We start from the raw sequence: 23,134 nt of genomic DNA on the forward strand, positions 1-23,134 counted from the left end.
ACGTGTGTTTGTTTAGTCATGAGGATAGAATGAGAGTATGAGATACAAGGCTAGTTGATAGCAGAAAAGAGGTAGGGGTAGAAACATAAGTGTTTTATAATATTTGATACTGAAGACTTTTCAGTATATTGTGGAGAGAGAGAGAGAGAGAACAAGGGATCACCTGTTTTCTCACCCTTTCTCCTATGGAAATTATAGGAGAGTGCGGTAAGTAAGGGTGTGAGGACTAGAACTTTTGCTTGGACAGTGGTTAATGGGTTACTACAAGGTGTTCAGAGTACTTCATCAGTGTATAAGTTTAAGAGGAGAAGTATGATAGATATTATTGAATAATAGTTAATATGGGCCTCCCACAATGAATGTTAAGTATTCATCTGTGTACTGAATAAATGAGGATAGGCTAGCAGTTTGGGATTTAGCTAACCAAATTATATTCTATATTGGTTTAAACTGAAAGAAAATGATAAAACATGATCAAATGCCATATCATCTGGGCAGCTTGGTTAAACAAGGTCCTGCTGTTTTGTCAGTGAAAAGTCAGCTCTTGAGATATCTACAAGACATATTCAGGCATTAGTGATCAGGGAAAGAAAGAAGTAGCTATAACACACTACTAAACATCCAACACCCAAACACAAAGATAGTCTTGAATGACATGCATTTTCAAAATCCAGATTCGAATTTTGAAAATGCATGTGTATTTTTAAATGTGGGATTTTCTCACATATGGGATTCAAATAAAGAAACATTGTGTGTATATGTGTATGGGCACGTGCATGTACTCGCATCTGAAACATGCCATTGCCAAATGCACCATGGCCTACTTTCTGAATTAATAAAAACACCTGTTCATCTTGATTGCTGTGAGTATCTCTTTAACCCACAGAATTAACTGCTCCAGTAAGTATTTAATCATATTAATTCCAAACTGTTTACATAATGTGAGAAACCTTGTAAAGACAAGTCTTCTTTCACATAGTACTTTTATTTATAGATATGTTTTAAAGATTGCCTACACTGTCAATTAGTAATCTTTAATTGGGTCACAGTTTACAAAAATTCATAGTGGTGCTTGTTTTCCTTTGCATGAATTATCAACACACAAAATTCATTAAATAAGAGCTATTTATCTTTAGCATTAATGTGTGCATATGTTGTGTGTACACACATTTATTTTTAGCATGGCCTGGAATTTAGGAATTCAAGATTTTTCCTTTTCCCTGTATTTTGTCTAGTTTTTCTAACTTACTATACTAACAACTAGTGCTGCTGCTGCTGCTCCATTTCATATCACATAAGTTTACCCTGTGGGACAGTATAGCCCATTAGTTTTCTGCAGTATACTTATCAGGTGCAAAAGAAAGTGTCATGCTGGAAGCAGCATGATATATTCCTTTCAGTTCCCACAGTTCTTTATAAATATATCCATCTTTTACTTTAAAATAGGAACTCTGCAATCTTGCTAGCATGAATGCTTAAAATACGCAGTACAGCTACTGAAGTTCATATGTTTACCTTTAATTAGTTTATTTTTATTACAAGTTGCTAATGTCACTGGCTTCTGCTTACCATTGAAGAAAACTGCCTAGTGGAGCTTAAAAATGAAGTAATAAAAGGTAAGTGTACAGGTACTTAGCTATCACACACATTATTTCAGTGATTATTACTGCATACTAAAGGCTACAAGGTTGCAGAGATAACAATTTTGATGCTCACTTTTGCATTTCAAGTAAAAGCAAGATCTGGAATGGAATATTTGTTTTTCATCTAGAAACTGCAGTCTGAAGTAACTTAAATCTGTCTTACTTTTCTTTCCTGTCTAATTCTGGCCTAATTAAATTAAATTAAATTTAAAAAAAAGTAAATTTTTTTTAATAATTTTTTTTAATTCTGCGCAAGGTTTTTTCAGTCTGCATCCACTGTTGTCATGGATAGGCAAAAAGTTGAGCTTATATAAGCATGGGATCGTTTTGGTGCACAGCAGAGTCATTTTAGATATGTATTCTTTGGCACCTTATTGTGGCAATTCCTTTCTATGCTTTTATAAATAATATGCTATTGTGACAATTTCTTGAGAGAGATTAGTATTTTGATTATTGAAATTTTTTTTGTTGTCTTTTATGAAAGATCACAGGAAGTGTACATTGAATTTATAGTAAGGTGTGAAGTGATTTTCTTGATTGTTTGAACTAGAAGACTGCTACCAAGAGGTCAGTTTTATCTTTAGATCATGTTACAATGCTTCCATGCAGATACATGAAGGAAACATTGAAAGGCAACTACCCAATAGTCTTAGCAAGCGACTATAACTCCAGAATGCCATTTTTGATCAGGTGGTAATATTTTAATACACATGTTGAAAGTTATAGGGTAGGCTAAGTGGGGTTTATGACTTGAGTCATTTAAGGTATGCTGAAGTTTTATCTTGGACTGCTTTGATAATACTTGTTTGGGAAACAGGCTTTGGGTTAGTAGTCAGGGATTGTGTGGAGTGAGGGAAATGGAAGCTCTCATTCTAGCATTAATTATTTCAGGAAAGCATAAACAGTAATCACATCATGGGAAGGAAGTATAGAAATCTTGCTCATCGTCCATTTGAAACTGTTGTCATGTCATACGACATGATGCTGAGATTGTCTAAGAGAAGTTTATTCTGGAGGAAAATGTGGATATTGTTATTTATGATGGGAGTTTTCAAGAGGAGTGCTGGTTAAGAAAAGGTCCAGGGTGTTGGGAGAATGAGAATTATCAGGTATTCTGGGGGGGGGGGGGGGATGAACAGTTTGTTTTTGATCATTACTGACATGAACTAATGCCATCTCTCTTTCAGTTTATGTGAAGGTAAAGAAGGAAATCTATTCAGAATTATGAACATAGAAGTCTTCAAGGAAAATGATCTGTTGGGTTAATTGAACCATAGGAAATTGTCATAAAGAATGAAATAATCAAAGAAGGCTGTGTGGTCATTGGAATTAGGACAGCAGTAAATACAGCAAATGGTGATGGCAGTTAGGCAGGGGAAAGAACAGACCATTAATAGGGATTCATGGATTAGTAATTTAATTCCAGATCTGACCTGCACGTGCTTCTGTGTTCGAGATACCAGATGATGGGATTTTTGTAGTAATTTTGATATTTTTTGTTTTCTATACATCTTCTGCTTGTACTTCATTCAATTTTGATATAAATTGAAATGTTGAGCAATAGCTTATTTTTGCTAGCCTGGTTGGTTGTACTAGCATATCTGCTCTCTGGTTTCTAGGTTGTAGGTTTGAATGCCATTGGGATATGGACATTTTTGAAAATCTAGGTAGGTGATTATTTACATTGACCAGTGTATGGTATCCAATCCAATAGGTAAGACTACTGTCTTACCCATTGGATTGGTGGAATAGCTTGAATAAAATATTTGATTTCCAGAGCAAGGGAACTGGATTTCCTAACTCTTACCCCACTCACAATACTAATTGTACAGTAGGTTTTACACACTATTAACAAAAAAAAAAAAAAAAGTTTTGTTCATAAAAGGGAGCATATTTTCCATGAAACTTTCAAAAACAACATGTACTCATAGAATACACATTTATAAAATTATGTCAGGTATTTGCAGCTCTTTTGGTATGGATTAGTAATTGAAAGTTAAATATTAGAAACCATTAGAGGAAACGTATTGCTATGCCCCCCCCCCTCTCTCTTTAAGATCAGTTTTAGTTTTCATTACTTAAATAAATAAAAATAAAGTTGAAAATCTATGCTGATAAAACAGGGAAACATTAGTTTGAATGTGTTCCAGATAACTTCTTCAGTCATGTGGAAAAATGTATAATCTGTTCATAATACAAGTAGTCAGATTCTGTTCTTGTTTCTAGCTCTAAAAACAGTCATGTATTATGCATAGGTCACTGATAAAATTAACAAGATCAGTAATAACAGTAGACTTAACTCAATCTTAGCAAGACAAAGATCATAGTTCTCAAAGAAAATGCAAGCAGGGAAGTTCTGAGAAACAAGTGTATCTTAATGGAGAAAGAATCGAGGAAGTCAGCAAGTTTGAGTACCTGAGATCCATTATTAATGTGAAGAATTGCTATTCAGAAGACGTCAAAAGATTAGGAATGCCTGAAACAACAGTCAGAGAATCTGCATGGAAATGAAGTTGAGGATTTTGGATGCAGTTGTTTTTCTAACAGCAACTCGTGGATGTGAGACGTGGAACCTAAAGAAGTCAAATAAGAAAAAGATAGCTGTTTTTGAGATGTGGTGTTACAGAAGGTTACTGAAGATATCATATACTGAAAGGCATACAAATGAATGGGTGTTAGAAAAGATCAGTAGAACTTTAAGGCTCCTTAAGCTATTGACAGAAGAAAGTTAAAATATTTTGGACACATTGAAAGGATGACTTCTCAGAACAGTAATAGAAGGTAAAGTTCCTGGAAAAAGAGGAAGGGGGTAGACCGTCAATGAGATGGATGGTTGGATGGTGTGTGTGTGGAATGACTAATCTTCAGAGAGTTGAGGCCACCAGAAAAAACAAACAACAGGACTACATGGCGAGGCCTGATGTGGCACATCACCCGAGCATTGGATGAACTTTATCAGTCATACTGGAAAATGTATTACATTACTACTTGTATTATCAATGGATTATAATACAAGTAGTCAGATTCAATTCTTGTTTCTAGCTCTAAAAACAGCCATGTATTATGCATAGGTCATTGCAAATAGAAAAGAAAGCTAAAGTCATCTTTTAATTTCATCACAGACAGTAAACTATTGGCTGAAACAGTCTGTTTGTATCATAAACACAGACTGCACAACTATACTGACATAAAAAAGCAGATAAATTAAAGTGCAAAACTGATACTTATTTCCATTAATAAAGTAATTATGTTGAGTTTTTTAGCCAATTATAAATAATTCCTAATGCATGAATAATAGTGATTCTCATGCAACATTTTAGAAAATTGTGATATTTAATGCATATATATTAAAATTAAAGAGATGAATACTGCAATTTAAGTGTAGGATTGTATTAAGTATAGTATTGTTCATTAGCTCAACGTCTTCAAGCAGAATTATCATTGCTAAACTTGAATTTGCCTGCCAGAGTATGGTTACCAATCCATTCCATAAGGCTTCCTCATCTTGTGGTTAGAGTCCCACCACAGGCAGCTGTAGTCCTCAATTCCAAAGATAAAGTAAGTATTGTGAAATATATGAAATTTAGCATAAGGCTGATTTTTGTCATTATTTGGTCTGTACCTAACTTCTAAAACAAACATGCAAATGATACTTTTAATGGGACATGTGCACTTCATCAGAGAGACAGCCTGCTAACTGCATTCAAAAGATGAATCACAATAATGAGTCATAATTCATGTGCATATTAGTTCATGGCTTAGTTGCAGCTGAAGTGCATGATATTACACTATTAGAGTTCAAAGGAACAATTGCAAAAAGTTGAGTAGATAAAACTTATGAACAGTTAATAGTGATCACTTCCCAAAACTTGGATATTGGCATGCAGTCTGATTGGTTCAAGTTCAGATGATTTTGTAGAGTTTCACATGTTTCTAGGAAAAGACGATCGAATTTGAACTTGCAGTTTAGTCTGATTACAAAGAACTCTATGCCTAATGTCAATAGTATGCGAAGCAAGGCCATACTTGGATTTCAAAAATTTAATATAGTCTTGATGTTCTTCAGTTCTAATCAATGCAGAATAGCCAGTCTGTCTCCAACATAACAAAGATTGCATGAGCAGAATACTTGATACACATCTGGTAAGGAAAGAGGTAATGCATCCTTTATGGATGGTAGAAAGGAAGACAGTTTCCAAGCTGTAGCAAGAATTCCTTGAAAATTCAATCTCTACACTTCCTTCAAACCAACTAGGAAATTGTCTTCCTTTCTACCATCCACAAAGGATGCATTACCACTTCTTTCCTTACCAGGTGTTTATCAAGTACCTTGCTCATGTCATCTTCTGTTATTTTGAATAGACTGGCCATTGTGCATTGATTAGAACTGAAGAACTTCAAGACTATATTAGATTTTTTGAAATCCAACAACTCTGGCCTTGCTTTGCAAGCTATTAATACTAGGCACAGAGTTCTTTGGAACCAGACTAAACTTCATTCCAGCAAGTTCAAATTCAACTGTCTTTTTCTAGAAATGTGTGAAACTATGAAATTATCCAAACCTGAATGAATCAGACTGCATGCCGATATCCAAGTTTTGGGGAGTGATCACTATTAATTGTTCATAAGGTTTTTTGTTTTGTTTTTTAACCTACACAACTTTTTACAGTAGTTCCTTTTGAACTCTAATAGTGTAATATCATGTACTTCAGCTGCGACTGACACATGAGCTAATATGTGAATTATGACTTGTTGTGATTCATCTTTTGAACGGTCTGTCTCCCTGATGAAGTGCACATAACATTGGATGAAATATATTGGAGTTTTTAAATAAAATTCTATATAACACTATGTTAGATATGTTACCCACTCGGTCAGCCAGGCTGGCAGAGTTATTAGAGTATCCGCTCTCCAGTCTAGCTGCGAGTTCGAATCCCACTATGGGTATGGATGTTTGTGGTTGTCTGTGGAAATACTAGTGGTGGTGGTGGTGGTGGTGGTTGGCAGTAGATGTTGTTGGTGTAGTTGCAGTCATTTGGTGAGGACAGAGTTGTAGAGCAAGTGCCCTCCCTCGATGAGTCTTTGGACTCCCTGAAGTTGTCAAATAATAATATTAATAATCATTTTTTTACATACGTAAGCCATAAAGTTACATGTAACAAACGTTCAGATGTTAGTATATTTTGTTTTGCAACTCAGTTTTTTTCTTTTGAAGACAGTTAAAATGGAAACACCTTATATAAAAGGAACATGTATTTAAAAGTTACAGTTCAAGATAAAGATTAAATTGTATGTTTCAGCAGATAGATGGTATACTATGAAAAATGAAGAGCACTGCCCTCATATTTCAGTAGGAAAGTAGGTATTGGAGGTGTGGTATGAGAGGGGACAGTTCACTTAATTTGGCCATATGCATTATAGATGATGTAAAAAAAGTATTTGATAAAAAATGTAATTTCATCTAGCTGTTGGAACTGGGTTATGGTGTAGTTCAGGTTTTATAATGGCATTCCACAAAATTACTTAAATTGTAATCATGTTTGAAGTAATTTAAATAATTTCAAGGATTTTTTTGATTATTTTGTGTGTGATAGTGGTGGCAAAGGAGAAAGGTGGTGATCTGAGATTTTTACATTTGATTGTGGTGTGCAAAAACACTCTCAGTACTTTGTTCCTTTTATTGTGACTATTGTGCATCCTGTTTTATAATTCAGACTAAAGCTGACAGTCATAATGCAGGACACAGTTTCATATATATAGGTACTGTAAAAATCTCACATAATCATAATTTACTCGTGTTCATTTTTTTACAGTATCACATATACTGAATAAAAATTTCATTAATGAGAATGTTTTTGTTATAAGATAATCTGAAATATATAATTTGTCACATTTACTAATGCAGTTATATGCTTAGTATTAACTGGATAACGTCATATGGTTAATTGGTGGTGATACCTAAATGAGTTGTGAACTTGCTTACCATATGTTGTAATCCTTAGGAATTTCCTCTCTTCTGTTCCTATGTTGACTAAACTGCCAGCTTGTAATTTCAGACTTAATCTCATGTAGTTTCTTCATCAGTGCTTATTGCCATTGGGCAGTTAACTTTGATTTTATAGCCTGTGTGTAGTTAGCATTAGTGGTCGTCAAACAGTATGTTGAGAAAGCATGACCTTATCTACCAGCTGCTATGTCATTTCCCTTAATTCCAATGTGGCTTAGAATCCAGCACAACTAATAATCAAAATTAAGGGACTTTATTTTTAGAGCATAATTAAGAGACAAATGTTTTCATCTAAGTGATGGGGGGGGGTTCATTTGATTCAACACAAAGGCTTTGAATGGGTGATGTGTGAAAAGCACCAGTAGCTAATCAGATACTCTGATAATGGATCAAGTCCAACCACTGGAGCGTGCTCTCCCTTGCAAGCACTGTAAACCTGAGACCCTTAATCAAGCTGTGAACATACAAGTGCACGCTAAATACAGAGCAAGGAACATCAATCAGCACCCCATTCAGTAGAGGATAGAGTGCGGAGGATGTTCAGTTTTTTTTTTTTTTTTTTGCATTTATCCTGAAGATGACGAATGTGTGTGTAAAGAAAGTTAGCTTACTGTAAAAGATGAGTCCAAAAACTTGGCCTCTGGACTATGGGGATAATAGTTTGTCCCATTCTTAAATCAGGATTAGGATGGTGAGTGTGTTTCTTCTAGAACTGTACACAGATGCTTTTTTCTGCAGATAACCTTGAACACATTACAAAGCGCTCAAGGCTGTCTTAAGTGTGAACCTCTTTGCTATTAAAGTGAACTCAATTACTGAACACCTTCCTCCCAAAGTAGGGAACTGCCTTTTTTTGTTGATGATTTCACAATCTACTATCACTCCTGCAATATGAAGGTCGTTGAAAGACAGTAGATTGTGAAATCATCAACAAAAAAAAGGCAGTTCCCAACTTCGGGAGGAAGGTGTTCAGTAATTGAGTTCACTTTAATAGCAAAGAGGTTGACACTTAAGACAGCCTTAGGAACACCCTGCCCCCTCCTCAAGGCTGAGATAATGTACTTCCCACTCAGACCTGAACACATGGCAGAATAGAAAGTTCTTAATAAAAACAGGAAGACACCTCTCAGTCTAAGGTTAAAAGGACATATAATATGTCATGTCTCCAGGCTGTGTCATACGCTTTTCCCATGTCACAAAACACTGTAACTATATGTTCTCGTTTCAGGAAAGTGCTCTTTATACTTATTTCTAAACGGACCAAATGGTCAAGGATTGATCGGTGTCTGCAAAAGCCACATTGTGTGCTGGAAAGAAGTTTGTTTCTCTCTAAGTACCATTGAAACCTTGCGTTTACCATTTTTTCCAAGACCTTATGAAGACAGCTGGTGAGAGCAGCAGGACAATAATTGTTAGCATCGACTGGATCCTTGCATTGTTTTGGGATAGCAATAACAATCGACTTATGCCAAGAATCTGGGAACTCTCTCTCCCTCTTTAAATATTATCTTGTATAGTAAGAGAAGAGGATCTATAGAAGATGATGACATTATGAGATGATAAATGATAATCGAAAAAATTCTCTTTTTAGTTCCTACTTAATAAATGGTTGATTGTATGACTCAATCCCCTTGGTACAAAAGCTTAGATTCTATATCTCTTATTGTTTTTCAAAATTAAAAAATCAGGAGCATAGGAAACTGTTGCTGAGTTCCAGACAATGTTTTCTCCCAAAGTATGTGCAATAGCTTTAGGATCACCAACCATACATCAATCATATTCCAAGGTGGACAAACTGCCTTCTCTATTTGCCTTTCATCTTCCACACTTTATCCCAAACAGTTTCTGCACTGGTTGTTTGATTAATCGATGATGTAAATTTGTTCCAGGATTGTTTTTGACTCTGACATCTCACATAATGTGCTTTGGTCCGAGCATATTTAAATGATATTAAGTTTGTTGTAGAAGAATATCTATGACATATGTCCCATGCTATATCTTGATCTTTTTTGGCTGCTTGGCACTCTGGGTTACACCAAGGCTTTGAATGGAGTGGATGACGTTTTCGAATTGCTGCAGTGTGAGCATGGACAATACCATCTGTGGTATACTTCACTACTTCATTAATAGGCATTTGGCTGACTGTTTCAGTATTAAATTTTGCAAGATGGGAAAATGTATTCGAATCAGCTTAGTTCATTTTCTACATGGGCATCCATGTAGAAGGACATGGTTCCTGTGAAGACATTGCATGTATAAGAGTAAAATAATTGCTACCATATATATTTTCATCAACATCCCATGTGAGTGGAGGAAAAATGGTAGGGGATTTTAAATTTTAAATCAGTTTTTAAATCAGTTGCAGAATAAAAGCAGGTAAGCATATGGAAGAAGGTATTTATTCCATTATTAATAAGGGGGAGTTCATGGTTGTCGAGCATTCACTCGATACGACCTCATCTATTCATGTTAGCATTATCCCACAGAGTGTTATGTCCATTTCATTTAATTAAGAATCATCATCATCATCAAATTCCTGCCATGTACCTTCAAGGGGTGTACAGGATATGATAGTACTACATGAAAAATTTACATCATTACTAACTTCCTATCTACAATTTTCCTCCAAATCAGTCTGTTACTTGTCAAGACTCCAACATTATCAGATCTTATATTTCTATTGTCTAAAGCACTTTGTACTATATCAATCCACCTATATCTTGGTCTTCCTCTGGGTTGTTTTGCTGCCAACCTGATAGAGAACACTTCTTTTGCTAATCTTTCTTCGCCCATTCTGTTTAAGTGACCATACCACCTGAGATTAGCTCTGCTAACGCATTCCTAGATGCTGACAATGTCAAGTTCTTTCCTAATATCCTCGTTTTTAATATGATATTGCTATTGATGCCATCTGTTCACGCCTCTAATCTTTCTCAGGACTCTCATATCTGGGTCTCTAGTCTTTGGTCAAGTGTTTTACTTCTGACCCAGCTCTCAGATCCATAAGTTAAAACTGATTTGAACACTGTCTTGTATACAGCTAATTTAGTGTTCCGACTAATTTCTCTCTTATTCCATATGAATTTATTCAATTGACTTCCCACCATACCAGCTTTGCTGATTCTGTTCTCTATTTCTATATTTAATTTACCATCTTCAGTAAAAATCGTGCCTAAGTAGCTGAAATGTTTTACTTGTTCCACAGGTTCTCCATTCACAACAATGAAAATAGGCAGAATCATTTTCAATGATTCTGCTTATTTTCATTGTCTTTGTCTTTTTATTGCTAACCTTCATACCATATCTATTACAACAGTTATTCAATTTACTCATAGAATCTTGCAGACTTGTAGCAGATTTATTTAGAAGTATAACATCATCCGCATAAAGCAAAGAGCTGACATTAACATCTCCAATTTTGATATCATGTTTAATACCACTTTCCTTCATAATGTGATCCATATAGATAATGAATAACAGAGGGGATAATGGGCATCCTTGTCTCACACCAGATTTAACATTAAACCATCTTCCTGTACTTCCTTCAATTCTAACTGCTCACTTGCAACTCAAATAAAGACTAAATATTGCTTGATATAATGCCCCATTGACTCCATATAACTGTAGCGTATTGAATAGTTTCTCTCTTGGCACCCTGTCATATGCCTTTTCCAAATTCGACAAAACTTAAATACAGATCTTTGTTATATTCCCATGCTTTCTCGACTATTTGTCGTAAAGTGAAGATCTGATCCTGACAGCCTCTATTTGGCCTGAATCCAGCTTGTTCTTCATCCAGCTTTTCTTCCACAATTCTTCTCAACTGTTTCTCAAGTATACTTACATAGATCTTGCCAGGAACACTCAGTAGGGAAATACCTCTGTAATTCTCACATTCAGTTTTATTTTCCTTTTTATATATGGGTACTATGAGAGCTCTATTCCAATCATCGGGAATTCGTCCCTCTGTCCAGGCTTTCTGAATTATGCAGTGCAGCCACTGTAAGACTTTTATATCACCATACTTCAGCATTTCTGGTTGAATATCATCTATTCCTGCTGCCTTTCCACATTTCAAGCCTCTGATGGCTTTTTCTACTTCAAGTATGGATATGTATTCCTGACTGCATGCGTGGTCAGTGTTTTTTTACCTGTGTGCTGTCATCACTGCTTGTTTAATTTAGCAGTTTTTCAAAGTAATTACTCCATACTTCAAGAATATCTTTTTCTCCCATTTTCATGTCACCTTTATGATCTCCAACTCCTTTTGCAGCACTCTTTCCTCCATTCTTAAGCTTCTTCAACATCCTCCAGAATGTTTTGCCACCTTCTTGATATTTATTTTCTATATTCTGCCAAAGTCCTCCCATGATTTGTTTATCTAGTTTTACACAGTGTTTAGCATTCTTGCATTTGTCTCTGTATTCTCTAAGAGCACAAGCTGACTTATTTGCCAGGAACTTTTGATATGCTTTCTTCTTTTCCTTCACTGCCTCTTTAACTTCATGTGTCCACCATGGAGTTCTGATTTTTCTATCCTTGCAGACAACCTCACCACATGCCTCTCTGGCTGAATCAATCAGGGCTTTCTTCAAGGCTTGCCACTGAATCTCCAAGGTTTGATTCCTGTTCTCATACTCTCATTTTTTTCCAATAAACTTTGTGTATTTTAGTCTATAGTTCACATCTGAGAGCTGCTCAACTTTTATTCGCTATAAAACTTTCTTACACGTTATTCTTTTGAATATGAAATTCAATTTTATCCTGCTCAAGACTAAATAGTGATCACTTCCAATTTCAAATCCTCTGTACACTCTTGATTGTTGATAGAAAACATCACTATCAACAATAACATAGTCAATGAGACTTTTCTTATTCCTTGCCTCTTCTCTCCATGTGAATTTGTGCACATTTTTATGTTGGAACATGGTGTTAGTAATAACCAGTCCATGTCCTGGGCAGAAATCCAACAAATATTTGCCATTACTATTAGCTTTGGTCTTTTCTCCAAATTTTCCCAAAATATTTTTATATGTCTCACAATCATTTCCTACTCTGCTATTTAGATCCCCAACAAGGACCAACTTTTCCTTTTTCATTGTGTCAGTTGCTTTTTCTAAAGCCTCAAAAAATTCCTCCACTTCTACCTTAGTAGAACCTTCTGTGGGACCATAGGCACAAATAAGTCTCGTTGTCCAGTTCCCCATTCTCATATTTGCCCACATTACTATACTTGAAACTGCCTGCCATTCAAGAAGATTAGCCTCTTATTTTGTGTTGAATACTATGGCTATCCTTCTTTTCCTTGATTGTCATTGCCTGAATATAACATTTTGTATTTATTGCCCAGAAAGATCTCACCAGTTTTTGTCTTTTTTGTTTCAGTCACCCCTATTATGTCGATCTGGTACTTATCTAATTCCTCAGCTAGCTTCATTTCTTTGCCATTCAGGCTTCTTATGTTGATAGTACTGATCTTTAACTCTGGTGATGTTGAGTTGGGGTGTGTTTTCAGACTTGTTCCAGTAGCTGACTTTTCGCTGTTCGCCCTGGTTCCCTGGCAAAAACAACGGGGGCCTTGTTTAACCGGGCGACGCCCCAGCCGGCATGAAATTTCTTTATACTACATTGTCATGTTGTACCATCATTTTTTATTTTGGTTTAACCAATAAGAATACAATTTGGTCGGCTAAATCCCAAATAGCCAGCCCATCCTCGTTCATTCAGTATCGAGGTAGATACCCAACAGGGTGCACCACGAGAAGGTGAGGATTGGACATTAGGTCGAAGATCCCTGTGGTGAATACATGGAGCATACTTTGATTAGAATCCCCACAGATAGGCGAATCGCTGTGTGCTTCCAGAACAGTATTAGGCTGAACATGATGAAATGGAGTATGACTGTCCATGGGAATATCTACTCCACCATGTAGCTATCTCCATTTCTGTCCTTGCATACAAGAGTGATATTCCTGAAGGTAGGATCCTCATTGGGTATAAATAAAGTTTCCCTCTTCCTCATTTTCCAGATGTCCACGGGTCACACTGCACAGCAAACAAGGCGGCAAAGTATTGAATCCAAGCAATGGGAGTCTGGAAGATAGGATAGTAAAAAAAGACTCAGGAGAAGTAAAATGAAGAATACTGGAAGGAAAGGAAAGAAAAAGAGAAAGAATGAAAAGGGCCAGCGTCATCACTGAGAGGTCTCCTCCAGCATGAACAGTTGCCTCACACAGAGGAAATTAAAGCAGAAACTAGCCTGTTTGTATTAACTTCTGTTGAACTGTCATGAGAAAAGGTCATCTGTAATTATGAAGAACTGGATTAAAGATAATTCAGAATTTTTTTTAAAAATAGTAGAAAATTAATTTTTTAAGAAATCCTAACCTGGATCATAAATAAACTTGTTGCAGAATTGCTTTTGTGTATGTTATTAAATTCAGACATTGACACCATCTAATGTTAATAAGTCTTAAGTGTATTGATATATATATTGTAAAAATATTTCATTTATATATATCTATGTCACATTGCTAATGTGTTATGTCCTTAGGCACCATACCTCATTTATGTAGAAGTTATAGAAGCAGAAGATATACAAACTGCAGCTGTACCACCTAAAATAATAAATACGCTGCGCCAGACTCGCTCTGAAGAAAACCTGCCTGAATATTTTGGTCAGCAAGACATAGGATGTGTTAATTTTTCTATTTATCCTAGTATGGATGATGATGCAGAATGTTGGACAGAAGAATATGATGTCATTTCCATTCAGGTATGAATTTATCTCTTAACACAGCATATGTAATGTATCAGGCAGGTACAGTTTCTGAATTTATCAATTATAGCTAATCAATTTCAATATTTTGTTTTTAGCATATTTGGTAAAATGTACGTATTTCATATTTTCCTAATTGCTTACCAAATTGTCAGGAATCCTGAATAAGTTGTCTTGCTCTGCCTAATGATGGTATCTGTATTGACATAGTGATGTAGTACATATAACCCTTGTTTGTATAAACATAAAACATGGTTTTGAAATATCTTGATAAATGCAGGATTTGATGTACTGGCAGAACAATGCTACATCAGAAACAATAACTATAAATACAAGCTGCAGCATACTATCCAGATGTTTTGAATTTGGGAGATTAAAAAGGTGGAACTGCATCAAATACTGTGAGAGAATACTCAGCTGCAGCACAAAAAGGAACAGCAATATTATTACTTCTCCTCCCTCTTCAATCTATGAGAATGCATAACCCACACTACAGCTATGTTAACATCATACATGTTAAACATAAGTTTGTTCTTGTCAAATTAGCCTACAAGTTTCTCTTCATAGGGTTTACAGAATCCCTCTCATGCAGCCTTTGTTATCATGGACAAACAGGTCATTCAGCTCAGATTCATCTGGATGAACATCAACTAATGAATAGGCATAGAATTCATTGGAATAAAATTAAAATCTTACACATAGTTTTTTGAAACATTGTGTAAAGAAAGTTGTGAAGCCCACATTCACAAACCTTACATCCAACAAGAATAGTTGTCTTAAACTTTCCCAATTTTTAGAAGTCATCCTAAGTAACACACCATGTTTCTGTTTAATGAATTAGTAATTATTATTTGCAGTTTATTTCTTTAAATTCTAATAATTATAGATGAAGTTAATTTCCTGTCTAATAGCATGTCTGTGATGAAAAGCCAAACGGCTATTTTTCTGGCGACCTTAATTAAAATTAAGGGGATAAAAATCCCTTTTTGTTTTACAGCCAATAAACGAAACTCTAAGATCAAGAACTACGATCTATGAGTTTCATGCCGAAGAACTATCGGTGAATTCAAGTGTAAGTGACCACTTGGTAGTACCACACCAAGGCAACTCGAAGTAAAGGTGGAGCAAGCTCCCTCACTATTCTTGATATTTTCTCATAATGTAAAAACACAGCTCATAGGAGATGTAATACTGTCATTACATTATGAGGAGAGGTCACTACCTAGACCAGTTTCAACCTTTTTTGAGGTCTCATCAGTGAGTAGGAAGACCTGGATGATATCAAAGTTTAAGTGAAAAGAACTTACATTCCTTTACTATACGAATGCTATAAAGGTATGCCTATATATTATAACTAAGATGAAAAGCCAAACGGCTATTTTTCTGGCGACCTTAATTAAAATTAAGGGGATAAAAATCCCTTTTTGTTTTATGGCATTCGTATAGTAAAGGTATGCAAGTTCTTTTCACTTAAACTTTGATAATAATTTTAATAATTTATTAGGACACCTTCTTGGCAATTCTCATAGTAAGGTATATGTAAGTTCTGTTTGCTACAAACTTGGTATTTCTAGGTCTACCTACTCACTGATGAGACCTCAAAAAAGGTTGAAACTGGTCACATTGAAACATGAAATATTAAAAATTTAGAAATTAGAAGCATTAGAAACCTGAAATACTGTAATAAAACAGTATTAAAGTTTTATTATTGCAGTACCATATAATTTGGAAGATTTATTCAAAAGATTGAATTCAATGAAGGCAGAATAATATGAAATATCATGCCATTTATTCAATGCTGTAATTTTTCTCAGGCACTGTTTTCTGGTTCTCGATCAACTTCTTTATAACTCGACTCTCAAATCCATAGCTTAAGTTTGGGTTAATTCAGGGCCATACTTACACATTTCCTGAGGCTGGTAGAGCCTGAGGCACTATTGTGCTCTGGGACCATTCCTCATTGTTTGAGCCTAATTTGACCCTAATTTTTTTGGGTCCTATCTAGAGCCTTCTGCACCTTATGCTTATGCACAGCCTTGGGTTAATTATTATGTTGTATGCCGCTAGCTTAGTGTTAATCTGACCACTCTGTCGTCTTTCTTATTCTGTTGGGCATTTCCATATTTAATTTGCCATCTTCACTAAAAAATTTTGCATAAATAGCTGAAATAGTTTATTTGTTATAGAATCTCCATTGAGAATGTAAAAATTATGAAGATTAGCAGGAACATGTGAACACAAATATGATATAATTTTCAGTGAATCTTCCTTCATAAATGATAATTCCTATATACGATGAATAAGCATGAAAACAGTGTATTGTATTCTTGTCTTACACCTGCTTTTGCATTAAACTCTTTTTATGTATCTATTTATATTGTTAGGTATAATGCCTTTTTCATACCATGTGATCATTTTTTTTTTTTTCTTGGCATCTTGTCATATGCCTTTTCTAGTTCTATCAAATATTGATCTAGTTTGTATTTCTGTGATTTCTCTATTTGTCATGAATCCAGTTTGTTCTTTCCCAACAGTTCTGCAATTTTTCTTAACCTCAGGTATGGTTGTGTATATATCTTATATCTGGAATACTCAGTAGTGAAATTCCTCACATTTAGTTTTATTTATTCCCAGCCATTTAAAAACTATACCTCCCTATTTTGAGTATTTCTGGTTGAATGTGTTTACTTAGTTGGCTTTTCAGATTTTTAGTTTCTGATTACTGTTTCTGTTTCAAGTATTGATATGTGCCCTTGATTGTAATTCTTTTAAAAATTTTCTGCTTCTGTTCTGTCTCACTTAATAATTTTTCTGTAAAAGGAATCGTCTTCATCACCTGTGAATCCTTTTACAATACTCCTTCCTTCATTACCAAGCAGCTTTTTCAGTAGTCTCCAGAACATTTTGCCATCATCATGATATTTGTCTTTTATGTTCCTCTCATATTTACTTTGTTTACTACTTTTACACAGCTCAGCCTTCTTACAGATTTTTTTCAGAGTATGTGCTGACTTAATGCTTATTGCTAAGAACTTTTGATGTGATTTTTTCTTTTCAGAACTGTTTAACTGTTTGAATCCACCTCGAAGTTAGAATTTTTCTACCCTTGCAAACAACTTCACCACATGCCCCCATCTTGTTCTCTTTTGTGATCTATCTCTCTCTCAGCTAATTCAATGTTTTCTTCAGGTCTTTTAGAAAAGACCAAAAATTGTTGAAGGCAACATTGGAAACTAGATTTAAGACAAATAGGGATTGATGCGACCTGATTTTTACCTAATGACAAATCAAGCAATCTAGAAATATAAGTCTGTATCATCATGAAGAATCTTTATAAGAAATTTTCAAGTAAAGATGAGTTAGCTGATTTCATGAAACTGGCATTGTTTTTCCCTCTTGGGAATTAGTTTTTTGTCTGTCAGAATAGACGAAGAAAATCCAGAACAACAAACAATTAAGAGGCATAATACATTTATATAATTCCAAATAAACTAGTAGCTCTGTTTAAACTTCAGTGATCTCAAAAATGTTTGACAGGATCACAGAGCAAAGGCTATCCAGAAAACTAAATCTGTAGAGTAGGGATGCATACACAGACCACAGGCCGCATGCAGCCCTCCATTGATTTGCTGGCAGCCTGCCTCACCGTGTATTATTTTAACTTTAACAAGTTATACGATAGGTAATTTTTAAAAACTGTACATGCGCAAAGCAAAGTAGCTGTGGCCTCATGATTGCCTGTTTACTTACGATAATCGGTTAGTAATAATGTTAACAAATTTTATAATTCGTCTATTTGTCATGAGTATTTTGTTTTCATAGGTGCAGTTGCTACAATTAATTATCACCCCTAGGAAACGGTAAAAAATAAATTCTACAATGGATAAAGCAGGGTAGGAAATGCAAACTACAGGATGAAAAACAGCAGTTTCAGGATAGCTGGACCGAAAAATATGGTTTTGTGCAGTCATTTAATAATATCGTGTGCTTGATTTGCAAAAGTGCTGTAGCCATACCAAAAGAATACAATATAAGGAGACACTATGAAAGTCTGCATTCTACATTTTTAAATCTACCCGAAGAACTACGTAAACAAAAGATTTCATTTTTGAAACGAGAATTGACAGGTCAGCAAGTGATGTTTACAAAACCTATTCAAGATTCGGAAATCGCAACAGAAATAAGTTTTGAAATATATCGCCTTATAGCAAAAAGATGCCGATCATTTACAGATGGAGATTTTGTTAAAGCCTTGAGATAGCTGCTAAAAAATTTGTCCTGAATCAGCCAAAAATGTTGAGAAAATTCAGTTAAACAGGATGACTGTGCAAAGAATTATTGCAATGTCAGAAAATGTAAAGAACCAATTAACATCTTATTCAAAGAAATTTGCCTATTTTTCATTAGCTATTGATGAATCAACTGACATTACTTCCACAGCCCAGTTGTTAATATTTGCACGTGGAATAACGCAAGAGGATGTAAGTGAGGAGCTGATTGGAATGAGTTCATTGTCAGATCAAACGAAAGGTAATGACATATTCACTAAATCAATTTTGGAACAGTGTTCCAAAATTGATTTAGATCTGACATAATTATCAGGTATCACAACTGACAGAGCTCCTTCCATGATAGGAGCTAATTCTGGATTGGTAACATTATTGAAACAGCATTTGGGACGGCACGACGATGAGTTGATACAATTCCACTGTATAATCTGCCAGGAGAGCTTGTGCCCTAAGAAACTTGGATTTGAACATGTCATGAAAGTTGTGGTTTCAACGATTAATTTTATAAAATCCCGTGGTCTTAATCACCGACAATTTAAAAAGTTTCTTGAAGACATTGAAAGAGAATATGGTGACTTTATTTTTTTACACAGAAGTGAGGTGGCTAAGTCGTGGACAAACATTGGAGCGGTTCCTAAATTTAATTGATGAAATTGAAATCTTCATGACTGAAAAAAACAAAAACGTCCCTGACATGAAAAATCCGAATTGGTTATGTGACATAGCCTTCTACTAATCATTTAAATACGTTAAACATACAACTTCAGGGCAAAGATCAATTGGTTACTCAACTTTACGGCCACATTTTGTCTTTTCAGTGCAAGTTAAATCTATTTCAAATCCAACTGAAGTCAGGGAATTACATCCATTTTCCTAATTATAAGAAAGTTTCTGAAAAGTTCAATGTCAACTTCAAAACTGTGTATGTTGAAAAGATTAATAACTTGATATCAGCCTTCAAGGATCGATTTTCTGATTTTAAAAAAGTGAAACCGTTGCTAGATTTATTTAGCAATCCTTTTGCCATTTTGCCCGAAAATGCATCCCCAAATCAGCACAGCTTGAACTCATCGACATTCAAAACGATGAGAGACTGCGAAATAAATTTAACGAAGGCAATTTATTAAACTTCTATCGTTGTGTCGATAAAAACAATTATAAATGGTTGCTAGATAATGCATTAAAATGTGCAAGCCTCTTTGGCTCAACATATATTTGTGAACAAACTTTTTCAGTTATGCATATTAACAAATCGAAAAATAGGAACAGCTTTACTGATGAAAATTTAGAATCAATTTTGCAGTTGGCTACTACAAAACTCGGACCAAATATCAAAACAATTGTCAAATCAATGCAATGTCATGCATCAAATTAAATTCACTTACTTTTTATTACCTTTTTTGTAACAATTATGATAGGTATAAATAAAATAAACAATATATGGTAGATAACTTTCAAGTTTTTTTTTGGTGGCCCTCCCATAAGTAACAGTGGGACTATGCAGCCCTCGGCCTTAACAAGTTTGTGCATCCCTGCTGTAGAGTAGAATCTTATACTGCTTGACTTAAATGTTTAGTTTTCTTCTTTCATTTTTCCTCTAAAAGTGCAAAATAAAGCCGTCTCAGCCAAATATCATATTCATTGCGTTTAGTGTTTATAAGCTGTCAGTTTTAGAAAACTGAATAATTGAGAAAGTTAAAAATGTTTGTAACTTGTTTAACTATTTGAAACTATCAGACTAATATTTCATTTCAGGACCACCTCTGCTATATTACACACATTTGAGATCTAAGGATAGAAACTGAAAATATCAGTGGTGATTAACCACTACCATTTACATTGTGTTGTTTGCTTTGCAAAAAACAGCAAATTTTTAGATATAACTTGAATAATGAAGTGCATATTTGCACAGAAAAAGTAAAATTGAACATGAAGCACATTTTTACTGTATATTTTACTTTCCTTTTGTATTAATTTCTGTATCCTGAATGCTTACAGGCTATTGCAAATAATTAAACTAATTAATACACTTTGTGCTTTGTATATTTATTGAAACGATGTCAGAATGTTTGTGCCAAAGTTAATATTCTGATATTGTTTCTAGTACATGACTTGTGAAAAGCATCGTGATAGAGATGCCTTATCTCAAGTTTCCCAAGACAGCGGAACCAGTGCAGATAGCAGAGAGCCCACATTTGTAGCTGCTGGAGATATTAGACGTCGTCTTTCAGAAAGCCTTAGTGTACCTAAAACTAATTTAAAGGTATGTGTATGTATATATCAAGAATGTTTCATTAAGTAATTTAACTGAATCAGACACTTTCAGCATGTATGTTGTTCCATGTGCGTGACTGTTAACAGCTTTCAAAGATTTGTACTTTTCTTGCCAGAGTTAATTTTTGTAATATTTTTATATTGTCAGTATAGACAAAAGTTAACATATTTTGTCTGTGAATCAAACATACACAAAATGCCGGTGGTCTACAACAGTGCTTCCCAAATTTCTGGATGTCAGGGCCCCGTTTGGAAAAATTAAAATATTTCCCCCCCACTCAAAAAAATCGTAATATAGATATGTATTATTATAATATTTATTGTATTTATATTCAATACAAAACATACACAGCAAATATTGCAAAAATCAAATGCAAATATTACATTTTTAGTATCTTACATACACATTTGAAATGGCACATTATCTCATATTTTTATATAGATAGATATATTGTTATTGTACATTTGCAGTACAAGCATATGAAACATAAAACGATTAGTAATAAAGAAAGAATTAAAAAATAAAGAAGTTTAATAACAATTTAATGTGATGGATGTGTTTCAATACTGCTACACAAAAAGTCAATATCAGGTGAAATATTTGAAACTGCAATTCTTAGATTTCTGCTTTGAAATGAAACTTATATAAATAAGCATATATTTACTAATATTCATTAAGTGGCAAAATATGCAGAAAGCAAAATTTGTGAACCTGCACCAATGTGCGATTTTTTTTTCCATTAAAATATAAAAAATAACAAAAAAGAAATAATAAAAATTAAATACATTTCTTTTAAGAGTCTTAAAACATTTTAAATTTGTTTTGATTATTTCACGCCCCCCCCCCCCTCAACAAAACCTATGGCCCCAAGGGGGCCGTGGCCCACATATTGGGAAGCTCTGGTCTACAAAAGCTAATCTGCCTTTAAATTTCAAAAATGCACACTCTTCAGTGCAGTAATAGAGCAGTCTCATACTGTCTGGGTTTTTCAAAAGAGTAGAAAATAGCAACACTGAATGTTCTGTTATAAAGTCGCACCTAAAAGACATTAACAAATCCATACCTGTAGTTTATTGTAGATACATCCAGTGTCTATTTAGGCAATTTCCTGTTGTATTAATGATTTAAATGGAACATTCCTTTCTTACTTAAGTTATCAAGTCCATGAATACATTGTGTAGTTCTTCCTTTCAATTCCAAGTGTCACAAAAGTTCACAACATATTTACTACTAAGGTAAATTAATTTTTCAATAAGAACCTAAATGATAATGTAAACACAGAAAACTGCTATTCGTTTCCAGTATGAATTTCTTTTTTTCGAGGAAATTATTAACAATGCTCCCCCCCCCCACACACACACACCACATATCTCCTCCTGTTAACTCTCCTCAGTATGTATGTATGTATGTATTTATCTTGTATTCATCAGCTGTTCTACTCATATCACAGTATAACATACTCTGCATTTTCAGTCATTGTGAGATGAATTGCATCACATCAGCCATGTACCACACTGATTTTTGCTGATAAATAAAATGCTACTTTTCATTGGTGAATATGTTAATGTTGTAATATCACTCAACTTAAATAAGCAATTAAATAAATAACAGATAAAACTTGTCTAATAGACAAATTATGTAGATGTTTAAACGAATTTAAATGTCTTTACACTGTATTTTCATTAAAATTTTGACACATATCAGTAATGTATTTTAGGACATGCTTTTATAATTTAGTATTTTGTTTGGTGTTGTGATACTGTTAAAATAAGTTATGAGCAGTGTCCAACACTTAAGCCTGTCAACAAGATTTAGGACATTTGCTTATATATATTGTCTGAAAATACTAGTGGTGCGCTGTAGATGATGATGGTAGCTGCAGTTTGCTGTAGGGTGGATGGAGTGGTGAAGACGGTGAGTTGTAAAGTAGGAGCCCTCCCATGAGTCTTTGGACTCCTTGGAGGTGTCACATAGTAATAATAATAATATTTTATTACTTACTGTATATTTTATATGCAATTCACTATCTTATTTCAAGTTTGCTATTTTGTTAACATGTTACAAAAGTATCAATGACTGGTTTGTTGTGTGTTTTTTACACAATTGATTGTATTTTTGATTACTGTAGCAAAATTTTATTAA

At 34.5% G+C, this 23,134-nt stretch overlaps 1 protein-coding gene across 3 annotated transcripts in view; it reads left to right on the forward strand.

The window, feature by feature from the left end:
- The window catches only part of fwd (phosphatidylinositol 4-kinase beta fwd), a 211,426-nt gene that overhangs the window by 85,969 nt on the left and 102,323 nt on the right, over window positions 1-23,134 (forward strand). For all 3 annotated transcript variants that reach the window (XM_090391308.1, XM_090391306.1, XM_090391309.1), the window contains exons 8-10: window positions 5,059-5,201; window positions 14,204-14,425; window positions 20,822-20,980. In XM_090391308.1, the coding sequence (XP_090247434.1) occupies window positions 5,059-5,201; window positions 14,204-14,425; window positions 20,822-20,980 (524 nt within the window). The remainder of the gene's footprint in view (window positions 1-5,058; window positions 5,202-14,203; window positions 14,426-20,821; window positions 20,981-23,134) is intronic.

The sequence above is a fragment of the Typopeltis vanoorti genome, chromosome 4, assembly GCF_054136105.1.
Source record: "Typopeltis vanoorti isolate ZY-2024b chromosome 4, IOZ_Tvanoo_1.0, whole genome shotgun sequence".
In the NCBI taxonomy this organism is placed as follows: domain Eukaryota; kingdom Metazoa; phylum Arthropoda; class Arachnida; order Uropygi; family Thelyphonidae; genus Typopeltis; species Typopeltis vanoorti.